Source organism: Aptenodytes forsteri, unplaced genomic scaffold (genome assembly GCF_000699145.1).
Source record: "Aptenodytes forsteri isolate BGI_AS27 unplaced genomic scaffold, ASM69914v1 Scaffold336, whole genome shotgun sequence".
In the NCBI taxonomy this organism is placed as follows: Eukaryota; Metazoa; Chordata; class Aves; order Sphenisciformes; family Spheniscidae; genus Aptenodytes; species Aptenodytes forsteri.
The window spans coordinates 5,696,093-5,710,723 of NW_008794911.1; the positions used below are offsets into that span (position 1 = coordinate 5,696,093).

At 35.5% G+C, this 14,631-nt stretch overlaps 1 protein-coding gene across 1 annotated transcript in view; it reads right to left on the reverse strand.

The window, feature by feature from the left end:
- MALRD1 (MAM and LDL receptor class A domain containing 1) overlaps positions 1-14,631 on the reverse strand; it is a 306,398-nt gene that overhangs the window by 42,609 nt on the left and 249,158 nt on the right. Inside the window, exon 36 of the mRNA XM_019470989.1 lies at positions 12,814-12,880. Within this exon, the coding sequence (XP_019326534.1) occupies positions 12,814-12,880 (67 nt within the window). The remainder of the gene's footprint in view (positions 1-12,813; positions 12,881-14,631) is intronic.

Below are 14,631 nucleotides of genomic sequence, written 5' to 3' on the forward strand. Positions count from 1 at the left end.
GTTGGACTCGATGACCTTAGAGGTCTTTTCCAACCTTAATGATTCTATGATTCTATGATTCTATATCTATATCTATATATAGATATAAAAGCTAAATGAAGTATACTTACTATACTGGTATAATCTAGTTTATGTTATTGGTTACACAGCTGTATGCACATTTTTAGCTTTCCTCTGCTATCTTATGATCCATCAGAAAAAAATTGTCAGCTACTTACATTACGTAAAACATTCTCAGTCTGTCTATATATAGATATAAAAGCTAAATGAAGTATACTTACTATACTGGTATAATCTAGTTTATGTTATTGGTTACACAGCTGTATGCACATTTTTAGCTTTCCTCTGCTATCTTATGATCCATCAGAAAAAAATTGTCAGCTACTTACATTACGTAAAACATTCTCAGTCTGTGGCTTTTTGCTGATCTTATTACAAAAAACATACTGATAGACTTTACTGATAGCATAAGGGAAGCCCTGACAAATAGAGAAAAATTTGATAAGATACCTATTAAAACACTAGAACTATAATCGTAAATAGCAGCTGTGTAGCCTCAAAGCATAATCTGCCAAATCACCTCACCTTATCCTCTAGAAGCAAAAGTGACGGGAAGATAATCTCTGTGGATTTCTATGACTATGTAAACACAATATTTTCCACACACTAAAATATTAAACAAGTTTTAGGAGATCTTTCTTCCATTTTCCTAAGTCCCAAACAAATTTCACATTAATAAAGCATTAATTTACAAAAGGGATTAAGAAAAGAAAAGCAAATAAAAGCTTTTTTCCACCTATTGAAGGCTGTTAATAATGGATGGTTAAAAAACTCCTGCTGGCCTATTTTTAATTTTTTTTTAATAGACTGCAATACAAATCAAACCATGCACTTCAATTCACCTGATAAAAATCAGTGGTTTGCAAAAGAGTACCTAAAATCTGAAAATAAAGTTACCAGAGGAGAAATAACTATTTATAAACTAGAATTCTGCTCTGTGAAAAACAAGCATTAGGATATTCAGCTGTATGTAGCACTGTTTAAAACATGTTTTGTTCAGTTCCTAGTCATGCAAAGCTGCACTATCAGTAGCTTGTGTACGAAATTCAAGCATGCAAGGACTGTGTAATACAGGTTCCATTTAACTGTAGGTAGTCATCTTGTTGTTAGCTTCATTTTACAAACCTAAGCGAATTTTTTTTATTTGCACAACTTTTGCCACCAAACTCAGCTGGTCAGGCATTCCGTCAGTAGAAAATACAGTAGTTAATAAGTATGAATGGCAAAAGGATTAAAGTACAAAATTGAAAAGTTCTAAGTGGAAACAAGGAAACTCATGAAGCAATAAAAATAATTTTCTAATATACTAAGTTAATGACCCAGAGCTTAAACATATTTAATGTTAGAATTTAGACAATCCTTACTGTATAATCTCACCTAGCACTTACATTAAAGAAGCCATCGTCACATATCGTTGGCTCCAATACTGTTTTCTTTTCTTTTCCAACAAAGACACTTGTCAAGGATTAGCCTAGGTGCAATGAATGTGTTTATACACAGTTGATACCCGAAATTCATCCAAGGAGTTTATACAGCTTCCAAGGTGCTCTAAGTACGTACAGAACTAGAGATAAAAATGGATAAGCCAGTTTGGGCTCGTTGACAATCCTTCCTCACCGACCACAGAGAGAATCACCACAGTTTTGGCTTCCGTGTGGCTGCACAGAGGGTGAGTTAAGGCACAATTTAGTTCAGCATAGCTAGGAAGCCATATGATAATTTGTTATCTAGTCTGCTGATACAGAAGCAAATAAACAAAGACTACGATAAAATATCATACATCCTGGCCAATTAGTTTTCTCATCCACAGGGAAATAATTCACTTAAATCCAAACCTTTCTCACCTCCACTACTTTAGAACAAACAAGCAAAATCTCAACCTCCTGCACTCTAGTCTACTGAATTCTGAAGCCTAGCTTGATGACTGATGTTCATTCCTGCAGTAACGCTGGTGTTGAGATTCTACTGCAACTCTTGCATGAACCACATTAACTTGACAGACTTTAAAGGATATTTCAAAGTTCACATGTATCTTACAATCCAATATATGTTTTTAAAAGAAAAATATTTCTGTACATTGAAAATATGACTTGCAGACCAGATGCAGACAAAATTATTTTAGCTTAAATATATAGGCACTTTTTCCCAAAAGGACATACAGAAGTCTGTGTTGGAATAGCACATAATTACTGCTTCCTGCTTAGAGATGTAGCCTAGTAGCTGATTAAAGCAATAGCAAACATGAAAAGATCCTTCCAAGCGTTGAGAAAAATCCTCTATATTTGTACGTGTGTTTAAAATTAAAATGCATGGAGCTTTCCAGATCAGTCAACACTGAAAAAGCTGGCAAGAAAAGTTCAAAAGTTCTTAATTTAGTAGAATTTGCTGCTTTTAGGCAACTCCTTAGCCACCTAGCAACAGCACAAAGGGTATAATTCTTGGAGACTTAAATTCATACTGGCTGAACAAGAGGGAAAATTGCAAATGTGCAAGATAGCTTGAAGACATTGTGACACCAGGGTGTCTAGTGCGTCAGACTGTGTAGGCCACATATCAGGATGTAGTTAACAGAGAATAGAAGATGTATGTCTTTCCTACACAACTTACGCAATAACACAGATTCTCAAATACAAATCTCCACTATTCCCATCTTTCCTGCTATCCTCAGTACAGGCCTATCTGCATCACAATCTTCCTCACTGTAGTGAAAGTTCAAAACTTGTATCAACATGCTTGATGTTATATATGTTTTCCAAAAGTCTCCTTTACAACTTTTACGATACATTTTGTATTGTATTAGATATGCCCAACAGTAGCTTCAGGTACCTCCTACAGAGAGGTCTTTAGTGGTGAGCTGATTCTAGGCAATGAAGTTTTGACTTGCAGACATGCAGATGTAATCTTAGGGTATGAGAATACTGGTTTTCACACCAAGTACTGTCTCTTACTTTCATTTAAATCCAGGAAGACTGAGTCTGAAAGAAGATTGTTACTCAAGCTAAGTAGGGCAATCTGAACCCAGACTCTGTTAATTATTGTTTGATTTCATATAATCCAAAAGATGTAGAGTAATTTATGTGCCTATAAATAGATATACCCAAAGATGTTTTTAAATTTCTGTGGACAAAAGACAGCCACATGAATGTGAAGGAGAGGGGGCTGTAGCACAAGAATCTTTTCAACCCTTGTGTTTATACTTCCTTCATTGGTATGCAATTCTTCAATTGTTCCCTATTTTTCTCTCTTTTGAAAAGTATTTATTATTTTACAGCTATTCTTTCCTGTTTTGAACAAAACAGAACAAAAAGTGTTGTGATTTAAAGCTTTTCATCTATGTTTCCTACTCTTCAGCATCTGGAGTTCGTAGGAGTAACCCTCCAGGGAACCCTCCCTATTTTAGCAAACATCCGATACCCAACATTAATTAACATTCTCCCATATAAAAATCTCCCATATTATCACTCAACAAACATCCTCTCCTACAGATACACTTCCCACGCCCTAAGCTTGTCCCTATTGTAGACCAATCTATCTCCTGAATTTTGAATGTAATAATGCTTATAGTTCTGGGGTATAAGTCAGGCTGAGGTAAAGGTGCACTTCACTTAGTAATAATAAAGATCTCACTGTGGTTTCCTACACCTTGTAGTTACCTCATTTCACTTTGACTCTTTAAAAAGAGTGAATTGAAAATCCACATAGAAATATAACCTCAACCAATAGAGAGGTTGAATGCTTTTAGCATCTTAAGCATTACTGATACTAAATTTTGTAGGGAGAGGAAATCCATCAGGAGAAAATTTTTCCCATAAACTTTCTTATATACCCAAGTCATTTTCACTGTATCTGCTAAATTTTACTTATTTGCTTATACCCTTCTCAATAAGATTATAGTTTCTTCATATTAAAACATCAGTTATTTTGATCAGACTCTAAATATAATTCTCACTCTGATCTTGAGAGTTGCAGTGAGGTTGATAATGTACTAAATTCACCTTTTAAAAGGAAACATGCAGTTACTTTTATTCCCAAAGCTGTTAGCTCCTCTCAACTCCAAAATCTTGCAAGAAAAGGTTGTACATAATGTTCATCAGGCTCTTTGATTTAGAAATTGTCCCAGAAATTCCTTGCTGATTTTCTATACACGTAAAAACCTCCCCACTCAGCAAACATATCATAAAGAGACAATTTGAAAATGTCTAGGTCACAGTTTGCTTTCCAGCACGACCAATGACCTATATCTAAACTACATACTTCCATTATGAGTGCTATTCAGATTCTAGCAATGGGTCATTCAAGAGAGACTTTTTCCATTTGTCAGAGTAATATTTCACCTCAGGAAGACAGAGAAAGACTATAAGCTACTTTGCTTGTTTCCAGTTTTACGGATATCTTGAGCTTTAGTTTTCCATACAAAAAAAGACAAAAACCCAAGAGTTAAGTGAGAGTGTCTGATTTACATTTGAATCTGGTGCTAGAGATTTCTCAAAAACATGATCAGAAACATTTGTTGTGAAACCAAGCTTTGGGTCTGTTCAGTCGTATTTGTTTAATTGAGTAAAACATCTGGCTTTCGATTACGTGCAGTCAAACTTTGTTACATAGAGACAACCTTGGTTTAGTTTTAGAATAAAGAAACTGAAAAAGACAGATTCTTTCTGAACTCATTGGATTCAACAATCAACTGATTCAGACCACTCACAAGTGAACTTCACAGGATGTTGCTGCCTCACTGGAGATGGTGGCAAACTGCCCTATATATTTGATTGGGTTTGACTGAGATAAATGTTGTTTGGGTTTTTTCCCATCATCTCTAGGAGTTGCAGACTGCATGAAGCTGCTGGCTCCAGTGTGATAAGGAGCTGACCTCAGGATTATACCCTTATCTGCAAAGAGGAGGAAAAAGAGCAAAGGTCAAAGTAACTGCTTCTAAATAGAAAAAGATAGCCAGTGTATACATTTGTAAAGAAATAATTGACAATTTGCTCAGTGGAAAGGTTCTCACTAGGTAAAACTGATTTGGCCAAATGTATTTACTTCGAAGTCACTTGGTACAGGTGGGGAAAACATTAAAAAAGTTGTTAGACAAATTTGGCATATTTCTTTCCTTATGGAGGATCAGTGTTTCCTGAATTCTAATATATGAAGAATTCAATGGTTTTTACAATTTTTTTCAGTTTATTTATGTTGTGAAATGATTGCTGGAAGCCCTGTGAATAGGTGATCAGCATCAAAATCAAAAGCTGTTTCATTCCAACTATTACAAAATAGACCAAATGCGTGAGATTTTTCAATCTATGTTTCTGTCACATTGCACCATAATCCCTAGTGTTTGGGGGTGGGGAGAGAAACAAACAAAAATGCATGCAGGTCATACGAAATATTCCATAACCTGAAGAGAAATCAGTACTCTGGTTCTCTACAACAACAATCTTCTAGCATTATCATTTGGATATCCTGAAGATAGACAAGGAGTCACCATCTGAGTGGACTAAATGCCACAGCCAGATTCAGTGGAAAACAAAATACCTCAGTATAGAGATCTAGACTGTTGAATGAAATATGCAGTTTGGACAGAGAAGTAATAACATAGGTCCAGGGCTGGTGCAGGAAACACTAAAGACAATATACAAATTTCAGAAATACTTTAGGCTCTAAAGGAAGGCCAGTATACCTAGGTTAAGTATATGATGATTCTTGTATGCTAGTTGCCTTCCTAATGCAGGGAAAAAGAATGAAAAACGTGAATTAGTAATACTTGAATATATAAAATGCCACAAACCTCCAGGTGAGCTCAATTGACCATTTCATATGACTGCCAAAAGCAAACCAGAAGGTGCAAACATGACAAATTTATTTTAAAATTAAAACCCTTGGAAAAAAAATCACTATTCAATTGTTTTACAGAAAAAGACTCTAGCATCAGCAAGCGTGCATGAAATTTTATTGGGAGCCAGTTCTGTCTGGGTTGCGTGTATTTGTGTTTATGTAGCTCTGATTACTTTTTTTTTATGAAATTGAATCAGAATGCTACTGAAGGGTTCAATTTCCTCTGACGCTTAGTGTTCTCTTATACATATTCCTAATGGCATCATGTTTGCCTTTTTTGGAAAAGGCTATGATGTTAGAGACATGAAAAGCCAAAAAGCAACAGTGTTATTGTATCAGGAACAGGCACCTTGATTTCATGAATTTTTTCTGAATAAGAAAGGATAAAGAGTAAACAGAAAATAGTATATGAAATAGAAACTTTAGGAAAAAGTTTTCTGTTAGCAAAACTTTAAAGGTGCTTTTTCATCAATATACTGTATATTTTCTTTCACAACAAGCTGTGTCTCATTTATTCTGGAGAACAGAGATATTAACTTGTCTTCCCATTCTCAATTTTATGCAACTCAGGCAACCTGAATTTGTTATTTTATTTGCCTCAGCATCACTTTTCAGATGGCACTTGGGTAATGGAAAGATATGAAAAAAACTTCTCTATGCTAGCTATGTATGTTTGTATATAGGTCTCCATGTAAGAATATGCCTTTGTCTTCATTTCCCAGAAGCCAAATCTTAGCATAACATTCCTTTTCAATGTCCTATCTTTTTGACTACTAATCATGGCTTTGTTTTTATTCATGGTTACATCTTTGTTCCATTCCTCCTCTATCTACAATTGCTTTTGCATGACTACCACTTTCTTGGGTAGATATATAGGCTCTATATAGCTTTATCAATTTACCTATGTGTCCTGGTTTCGGCAGGGATAGAGTTAATTTCCTTCCTAGTAGCTGGTACAGTGCTGTGCTTTGGATTTAGGACAAGAACAAAGTTGATAACACACCGATGTTTTAGTTGTTGCTAGGTAGTGCTTACACTAGTCAAGGCCTTTTCAGCTTTCCATGCTCTACCGACTGGGAGGGCTGCAGGTGCACGGGGGGCTGGGAGGGGGCACAGCCGGGACAGCTGACCCCAACTGGCCAAAGGGACATTCCATACCATGTGACGTCATGCTCAGTAAAGTAACCGTTACGCGTGATGGAGCCCTGCTTTCCTGGAGATGGCTGAACACCTGCCTGCCAATGGGAAGGAGTGAATAAATTCCTTGTTTTGCTTTGCTTGCGTGCACAGCTTCTGCTTTACCTATTAAACTGTCTTTTATCTCAACCCATGAGTTTTCTCACTTTTACTCTCTGATTCTCTCCCCCACCCCACTGGTGGGGAGTGAGCGAGCAGCTGTGTGGTGCTTAGTTGCCAGCTGAGGTTAAACCACAACACTATGTCACACTTGTTCAGTAAATCTAAAAGAAAATTCTTAGGAAGAAAGTGAAATCAGTACCAATTTGCTTTGCTTCAACAGTTAATAATTTGCAGTGATTCAGTAGCTGCTACATCAGCAATCCTCCCTGTAACTGAGGTGGGAATCTCTGAGAGCAGCAGGACAAACAGCTGAAATGGAATCTGCCATCTTTTCCCACTGTAAACTCTCTTTACTCATGAATTGGTTGTGTCTATCTTGTCAGTCTCTAGGCTTTGTATTTCCATCAAATCATAGGCTAGATGCTTCCAAGCATTTTATTTTCTTAGGTGGGAATACTATTATCACTCCATTTGCAGGACATACTGTGTGATATTAAAACAATCTCTCCACTTTTAGTTTTTAAAGATAACTACCACCATCATTCCTCAAAAATCCAGTAAAACAGTACATGTAAGAGTACATCAAAGGTAAACATGTTTAGAAAAAATCCCCTACATTCCTCACTGGAAGACATTGCCCAGAGAGGATGTGGAATATCCGTCCTTTAGCACATATGATACTTTACTGGAAAAGGTATTGGATGAGTATACTGTGGCATTATTTAAAGCTGCATGCCACCTTGTAGGGCCCCTAAGCGCCATCTACACGTCTTTTAAATACCTCCAGGGATGGGGACTCCACCACTTCCCTGGGCAGCCTGTTCCTTGCTGTTCCACATTGCCCAGAGAGGATGTGGAATATCCGTCCTTTAGCACATATGATACTTTACTGGAAAAGGTATTGGATGAGTATACTGTGGCATTATTTAAAGCTGCATGCCACCTTGTAGGGCTTCTCCTCACAAATGTATTGTGCTTACCAGAAGTTGGTATTTTGAAGACAAAATCAGATTGTGAGAAAATGTCTCAACTACCAAAAAAGTAATTTTTTAAAATTTTTATTTTTATGGAATACTATTTTTTATTGTACCACTGGGGATAAAATACTTTATTTGCACATTAAAACAAACCATTTGTGGTTATAATAATGAGCTCATTTTAAAAATGAAGAGAGAAGTAAAAACTGGAGGAACAAGTAGCCTGTAGCTTCTCTAAGTAGAATAAGCAAAAATCCCCTCCTCTCAATGAATTATTACCCTGTAAAAACAATTCCTTTCTAAAACATAAAAGGGAAAGTAATCTTTTTCACTTTTATCACATAAAGCAAACAAACAAAATACTGCAGTTTCTTTGGGCCAAATCAGCATTTAGATACACAACTACAAAGATAACAATTAATTATGTATGTATAATGACTCCTTGAAATTCTAATCTCCACAGCTCAGTTAGCTAGATGGTACATATTAAATCTAATTAAAAAACTGTTTCATGAAGATGTATTTCTAATTTATAACATGATTGTTTAATTACAGGCCAGTGAATGTAATTACATTTTCTGCTTAAGGATAGAGCCTTCTTACAGCTCAGACATTAGAAAAGCACTCTCATTATACTCCCCAGTATTAATCAGTGTAACTGGTCTGAAATCTGGTATATTACATAGGAAGTTTTTGTATAAAATAAAAGGAAAGACAAGCACTGTGTTATGTTTATTATATGTGAGTTTTAGTGTATTTTAAATGTGAATTTATTGTATTAATCTTGTCTAGCTGGTATGAGAGTTAAAATTATTTATTATCTATCTGGTAAAATATCATTTTTCTGTCCTCAGGGTTTTTTTTCAGTACTAGTACAATCTTTGAAGCCTCACTCTTCCACTTCAGTGTGTTATGAACACACTTTTACCAGCTTGCTTGTTCTCATCAATATTCCTTTCCTATGTCTCCAGAGGTCTGTGGTCTCACTTAAAAAAAAAACAAAAAACAAAAAAACCCACAAAAAAACACTGGACAAACAATTGTGGAAAGTACACATATAATGAAAGGAATAATTTTGAAATCAGACTATTGAAATTGCAAAAATTCTAGCCGTTATTGCTCAAATTATCATGATTTGCATGTGCAGCCGCAGTAGCTGATTGCCAGCACTAGCCACTTGGCTGCACATCCACTACAGAAGGGAACTCAGTCAGGACAAATAGGAGTAACTTTTTGTGAAATGAGAGTGGCCGTAGCATTTCAGACTAAAGCTCTATCTAGTCTGGCAGCCAAAGAGAATGCCCAAGAAATAGTAAGAACAAGATAAACATATATGATATATGCCCCAAATACTCTCCTGACCAAATAGGAGAAGCAAATGCAAATGGCTTTCAAACCTAACTCAGAAGTCAAATACTGGAGAGGATCAGGACATCCATCAAGCTGTGTTTCATTCAAGTAGGAAGCTAACCATCACCTGCAAAGTACTACTGCTCTGCATTTACTCATAAACTCTCGCTGAGAACATCCACCACCATATCAATAGTCACATTCTCAAATACTGTGGACTCTCACTAATGTTACTACAATCATTATGCACCAGCTAAGAAAAGCTATTTTCAGTAGCGTGAACAGAAATGACAGCAACCTGATATACCAGCCCTGTTACCCACTCCAATATATACTGAAACTTTATCTAGACTTGTATCACTGTTATCTTTTCCACCTGGCCTACAGATATCTCTTCATAGAGGGATGTCAGAGCTCACCTTCCACCTTCTACTGATCCCTCTTAGTTACATACTGCTGAAAGAAAGTCAGGTTGACGTCCTAAGTATTCACTTTATATATCTAAGCAGCAATAGTGCACACATATAAAAACAGAGCATCAAAGAAACTTGAGAAGTTCTAAATGTATAAAATCTACTATCAGCTTTCAATCTCCAAATAGTTGATTTCTTTTGCCTAAGCAGCTACTGCAAATCCAATCTGTTCCCATGCTGACATATTAAACTACTTGGAGGAGTCTATACAGTTAACTACTTCAACCACATTACATTAAGAACACAGAAAAACTCACCCCTTATCACCAACAAAAATGTTTTCCAGAGGCTGGATTCTTTTCTATCAATATACCTTAAACTAAGGTAAGATGAGCAGCAATTTTGTTTTTTATAGGAACGTGATGGAACCTTGAACCAAATGAAGCTTTGAGACCTGCCCAGAATTTTTTTGTTAAACCAATGTTCTCAGAGAGGCCAAAGAGACTTTTAAACTCCAGGCTCAGGTTTTGTTTCATAGAAACTAGAACACAAGCATCTCAAGCAGAGGAAGATCAGAATCCATTGAATAAGAAAAAATAGCAATAAAAGGATATGTTAACAAATTTCCCCCTTGTCCACTGTGTCACTGAAGAGTATTAGTCAAACTCAGTGACTTTTAGGATCACTGTAATCTCCACACAATTACCTCTGGGTATCGAGGAAGACTTTCCTTCTCTGCCACTTCTGTGACAGGGCAGTATCTGTACTCTGCCCTTTTCAGGGGTCTCCTTGCTGTCCTACAGGCTTCCTCTGTGGGAGGAAGCTTCCTCTTCTTACTCTGATTTTTCTCCTGACCTACTCTGCAGTCTAGAAGACAAACTGCTCTCAAGAGAAGAAGATATCTCCACCTAAATCTATCATACCTTTTTCAGGAAATTTAAGGTAAGAACTGAGAACAAACAGGTAAAAACATAGTCTTTTCCACATTAATTTCTAGGGTTTTATTTTTTTTTCCTAGGAAATGAAAACTGAGATACTTCTACATTTTTTATCATTTAAGGTACATTTTTATTCTTTTCTTTCTTTTCATGATGTTGACACATAGGATTTTCAAATGTCATGCAGAAGCTTATCTTAGAAAAGGCTGACTCCCCCGTTATTATATGTATGAGTAATTCCTTCAAAATATTATAAAGCCTTGGATGGTGCTGATATTGGACTGTTGATCTGGCTATCCCTTTTCTTCTCCATTTGCTATTCTCCAGTCACACCCCTTAACACCAGGGTTTTCCGAAAGCCTTCCACTATTGCAACATGCACTACTTCTCTAGTGTTCTTGAATAGAGATGACCCATTTCCCCAACACAAGCACATACAGTTCTTGGAGTTTTGTTAGCCCCTCAGTTAGGTCATTTCCATTTCTGTGCCTTTGCTCCAATTACCTATGCACTGCATCAGAATTCAAGATCATGTTTCCTACTGCATGCTGAGGGAAAGTATCCTATTTACTATTTTACTATTCCAACTACCTTTTATTTCTGTGGATGAAGAACACTTGCTAATTTGGTTTCCGTTCATTTGCAAGTCCTAACATAAACTCAATTTTTATAATTCTCTTGTATCCCTAAAATCTCAATTACTCCCCCAGTGCCTTGTCCCTACAAGCAATTTTCTTGTTGTTTAATGGTTTAAACTACCAATTGTAAACTTCCTGGCTATTCCCAATCCCTTTATTTTCTGCTTGTTATCCATTCCATTTCATCTGCAACCTTCCACTGTGTTTTTAATCCCCTTTCTCTCCTTCTGTGTCCCAAGAAGTTTTGAAACAGCCAGCTTAATGAAATTCCAAGTTTCTTGCAGAGACCATTCTCTATTCTACAATAGAGGAGATTCTTTGGGAGATTTTCAGGTAATTAACAGTGTTTTCTGAGAGGTAAATCAAAGTACTCTATGTGAAAGTGCCTGTATTTCCTGAGTATGTTATTTATCACATTTCTTCAACCAGTAAAGGATAAACTTGTATTGAAAGATACAAATTCTGCAATAACTGAAATTTTGTCAGAAGTCTTATTAAAGTGAGTTTTCTAGAGACTAGGAGACAAACCTTAATGTCTGGTCTTGACTAAGATAAAAAAGTGATAAAACAGTCACTTCTTTAGTAATTTGGCAAACTCTTTGGCAAAATCCACTGAAGCACATGAAGGACAAAAGTATGATAATTTATAACACTGCTTTCTTTGCACTTTAAAAAGTGTCCTGTAATTTCCCAGTGGGAAACAGTGATATCTTGCATAAAGGAATCCCGTCAGACAGCCCGAGACACTTTCTAATACTCATACATTCCACATCAGAATTGTATTCATTATTTGTTTTTCAGCATAGAGTATTTCCAGAAAAATGAAAGCATATGTTTAACTCTTTGTTTGGCATAAGTGGAAAAACATTACCCTCTTTCTCCAAATATATGCAAAAAATAACATTATAACAGAAATACATCACAAGTTCAGGTAAAGATGAGAACATGGCCTGCTGTAAACCTCATCTGAGATACACAACACCTGCTGCATATAGGGCATCATTTTTCATAGAAGCATGTGTTGTTAAATGTTGATGTGAAACATGAGACAGAAAACTTAAGGTGTCAGGCCAACAGGTTGTCTCATGTAATGATAGATGAAAGTTACAGAAAACTCTATCTGATAAATCATATTCTTCTCAAAATGTGGTTTAACTCAGTAACTGTAAATAAAAATAGTGCAGACATACCAAGACTTTTAAAAATACATTTCTGTTGAACGTCACTTCAGTCCCTGGGGAATAAAACAGCTCTTTCAACAGCACCTTTTCCCAATTTCAAGCACAAATCAATCCCCAATGAAACTTACTGGCATAGTGGAATGTCATCTTTGATTATACATCTTCCTCCATTTTTGCAGTATTCTTCAGGACAAACTGCAAACATAAAAATAAAAATTATAATTTCAATTTCCCCCCCTTGTTATTATATTTGTCATTGCCTGATTTTCAAAATAGCAGGATACTCACATCTGTCATTTTGGGTGCTTAACACTTCCAAAAACTCTTCCTTTAGACCTTGACTTGGTGACACAAGTGTCAAGTCATAAATATATTATAGTCAATGGGGTCCTCTTGAGCTTATAGAAATCCAGATGCTTTGCTTGAACAAGCTTCTAGTTTTTCTCAAATCACACTTTCATTTCACTCCAGAAATGGAGCTTTTGACACTTACTCAATTTTCAAACAAATAGGAATATGTAAAATAAGAGCCGATAGAACTGAACTTGTATTTAATTAGTACCTAAGTCTACTTTATTATTAATAGCTTTTATATAGGGGTGATGAACAGGCACTTACTCCTGTGTCACCAACCTTCTTATTAAAGGTGCCCAGAATTTTAACACTTAGAATCACATTCTCATAAGAACTAGAGTAATCAGTCTTGAAAAGAGTAAAGGTGTTTAGGAGGGGGATGTCAGTGATATACTATTATCAACTTTTGACATCCCTTAACACGGATTTGCACATCATCAGATTTAGTTTTACTGAAGTTTAGTTTTACATCCCTACAGCAAGAAAAACCCAAAATAAAAAATGAATTCCCTCAATCTTCTTTAGTAAGAAAATAACTGGTAAAATGCAACTCAGACCTAAAGAATTTTGGATATATGCCACATAAAATTGTTTACTAAGGCATATAAACAGTGCTATTCAGTGTGAACACCTCCAGTTTTAAGAAGAAATTTTGGAAAGAAAATTACTTAAAAGTTTTGCTTTCTGACAAAATAGTGTAAGATTTGTAATTTACTTACATGCAAGTCTACTAGTTTATGTTCTATATTCTTCTACATTGAACTAATTTCTGAATATATTCCTTTTCATTTAAAATGCTTCTTACAAATCAAATTTGCCAAGTATGTATTCTCTCTGCATTGTAAAATTGGTAATTTTTGATGTTAAAGTATGATTTCTTCTCTCACATAAAAAAAAAAATAAATATAACAAACATATAAAATGAACACAATACTTGTGGGCAAGTTTCACTCCCAGAGAAATGAGTGGATGCCTCCTACCAAGAAGTGAATGTAAAACTTTTAGTTTGTGGATAAACATTTAATATACTATAATGAATTATATTATTACAATACACACCATATATTATGAACTTTATAACATAACTCATAATAAATTATAAAAACAGAGAGTTAAATTCTCAGCTAATGCAACTTCACCAAAGCCGGGGGAGCACTGTTAACACAGAACTGGCCCAGAGTTTGTAACTGGCTTGGGGAAGGACTGCAGTAACTTTGTGTCACTGAATGGGATGTTTTGAATCTAAATTTAATTATTTATAACATCATCTATGTTTTTGTTAGATTTTGTTAATAAAAATCTGATTCAGATTTTATGTGTACTATTGTCCTGCTCTTATCTTTCTCCACCATTTCCCTATCGCAAACCAAACCTGAATATTGTGGGAAATGCACTGTGCTAAAACAAATGCTATATATTTTGTTTTATTTTCCAACCTGGATTTGCATCACACTTAAAAAAAAACAAACCAAGAAATCCTATTAACTTAGAAATGTGTGTTAACTTAAGTCTGTTATTCAATTGGTTAAAATCAAGAGAGTCCCTTAGTAGTGTACTACAGAGGCTTTTTTTTTTTTTAAAAAATTTTTTTT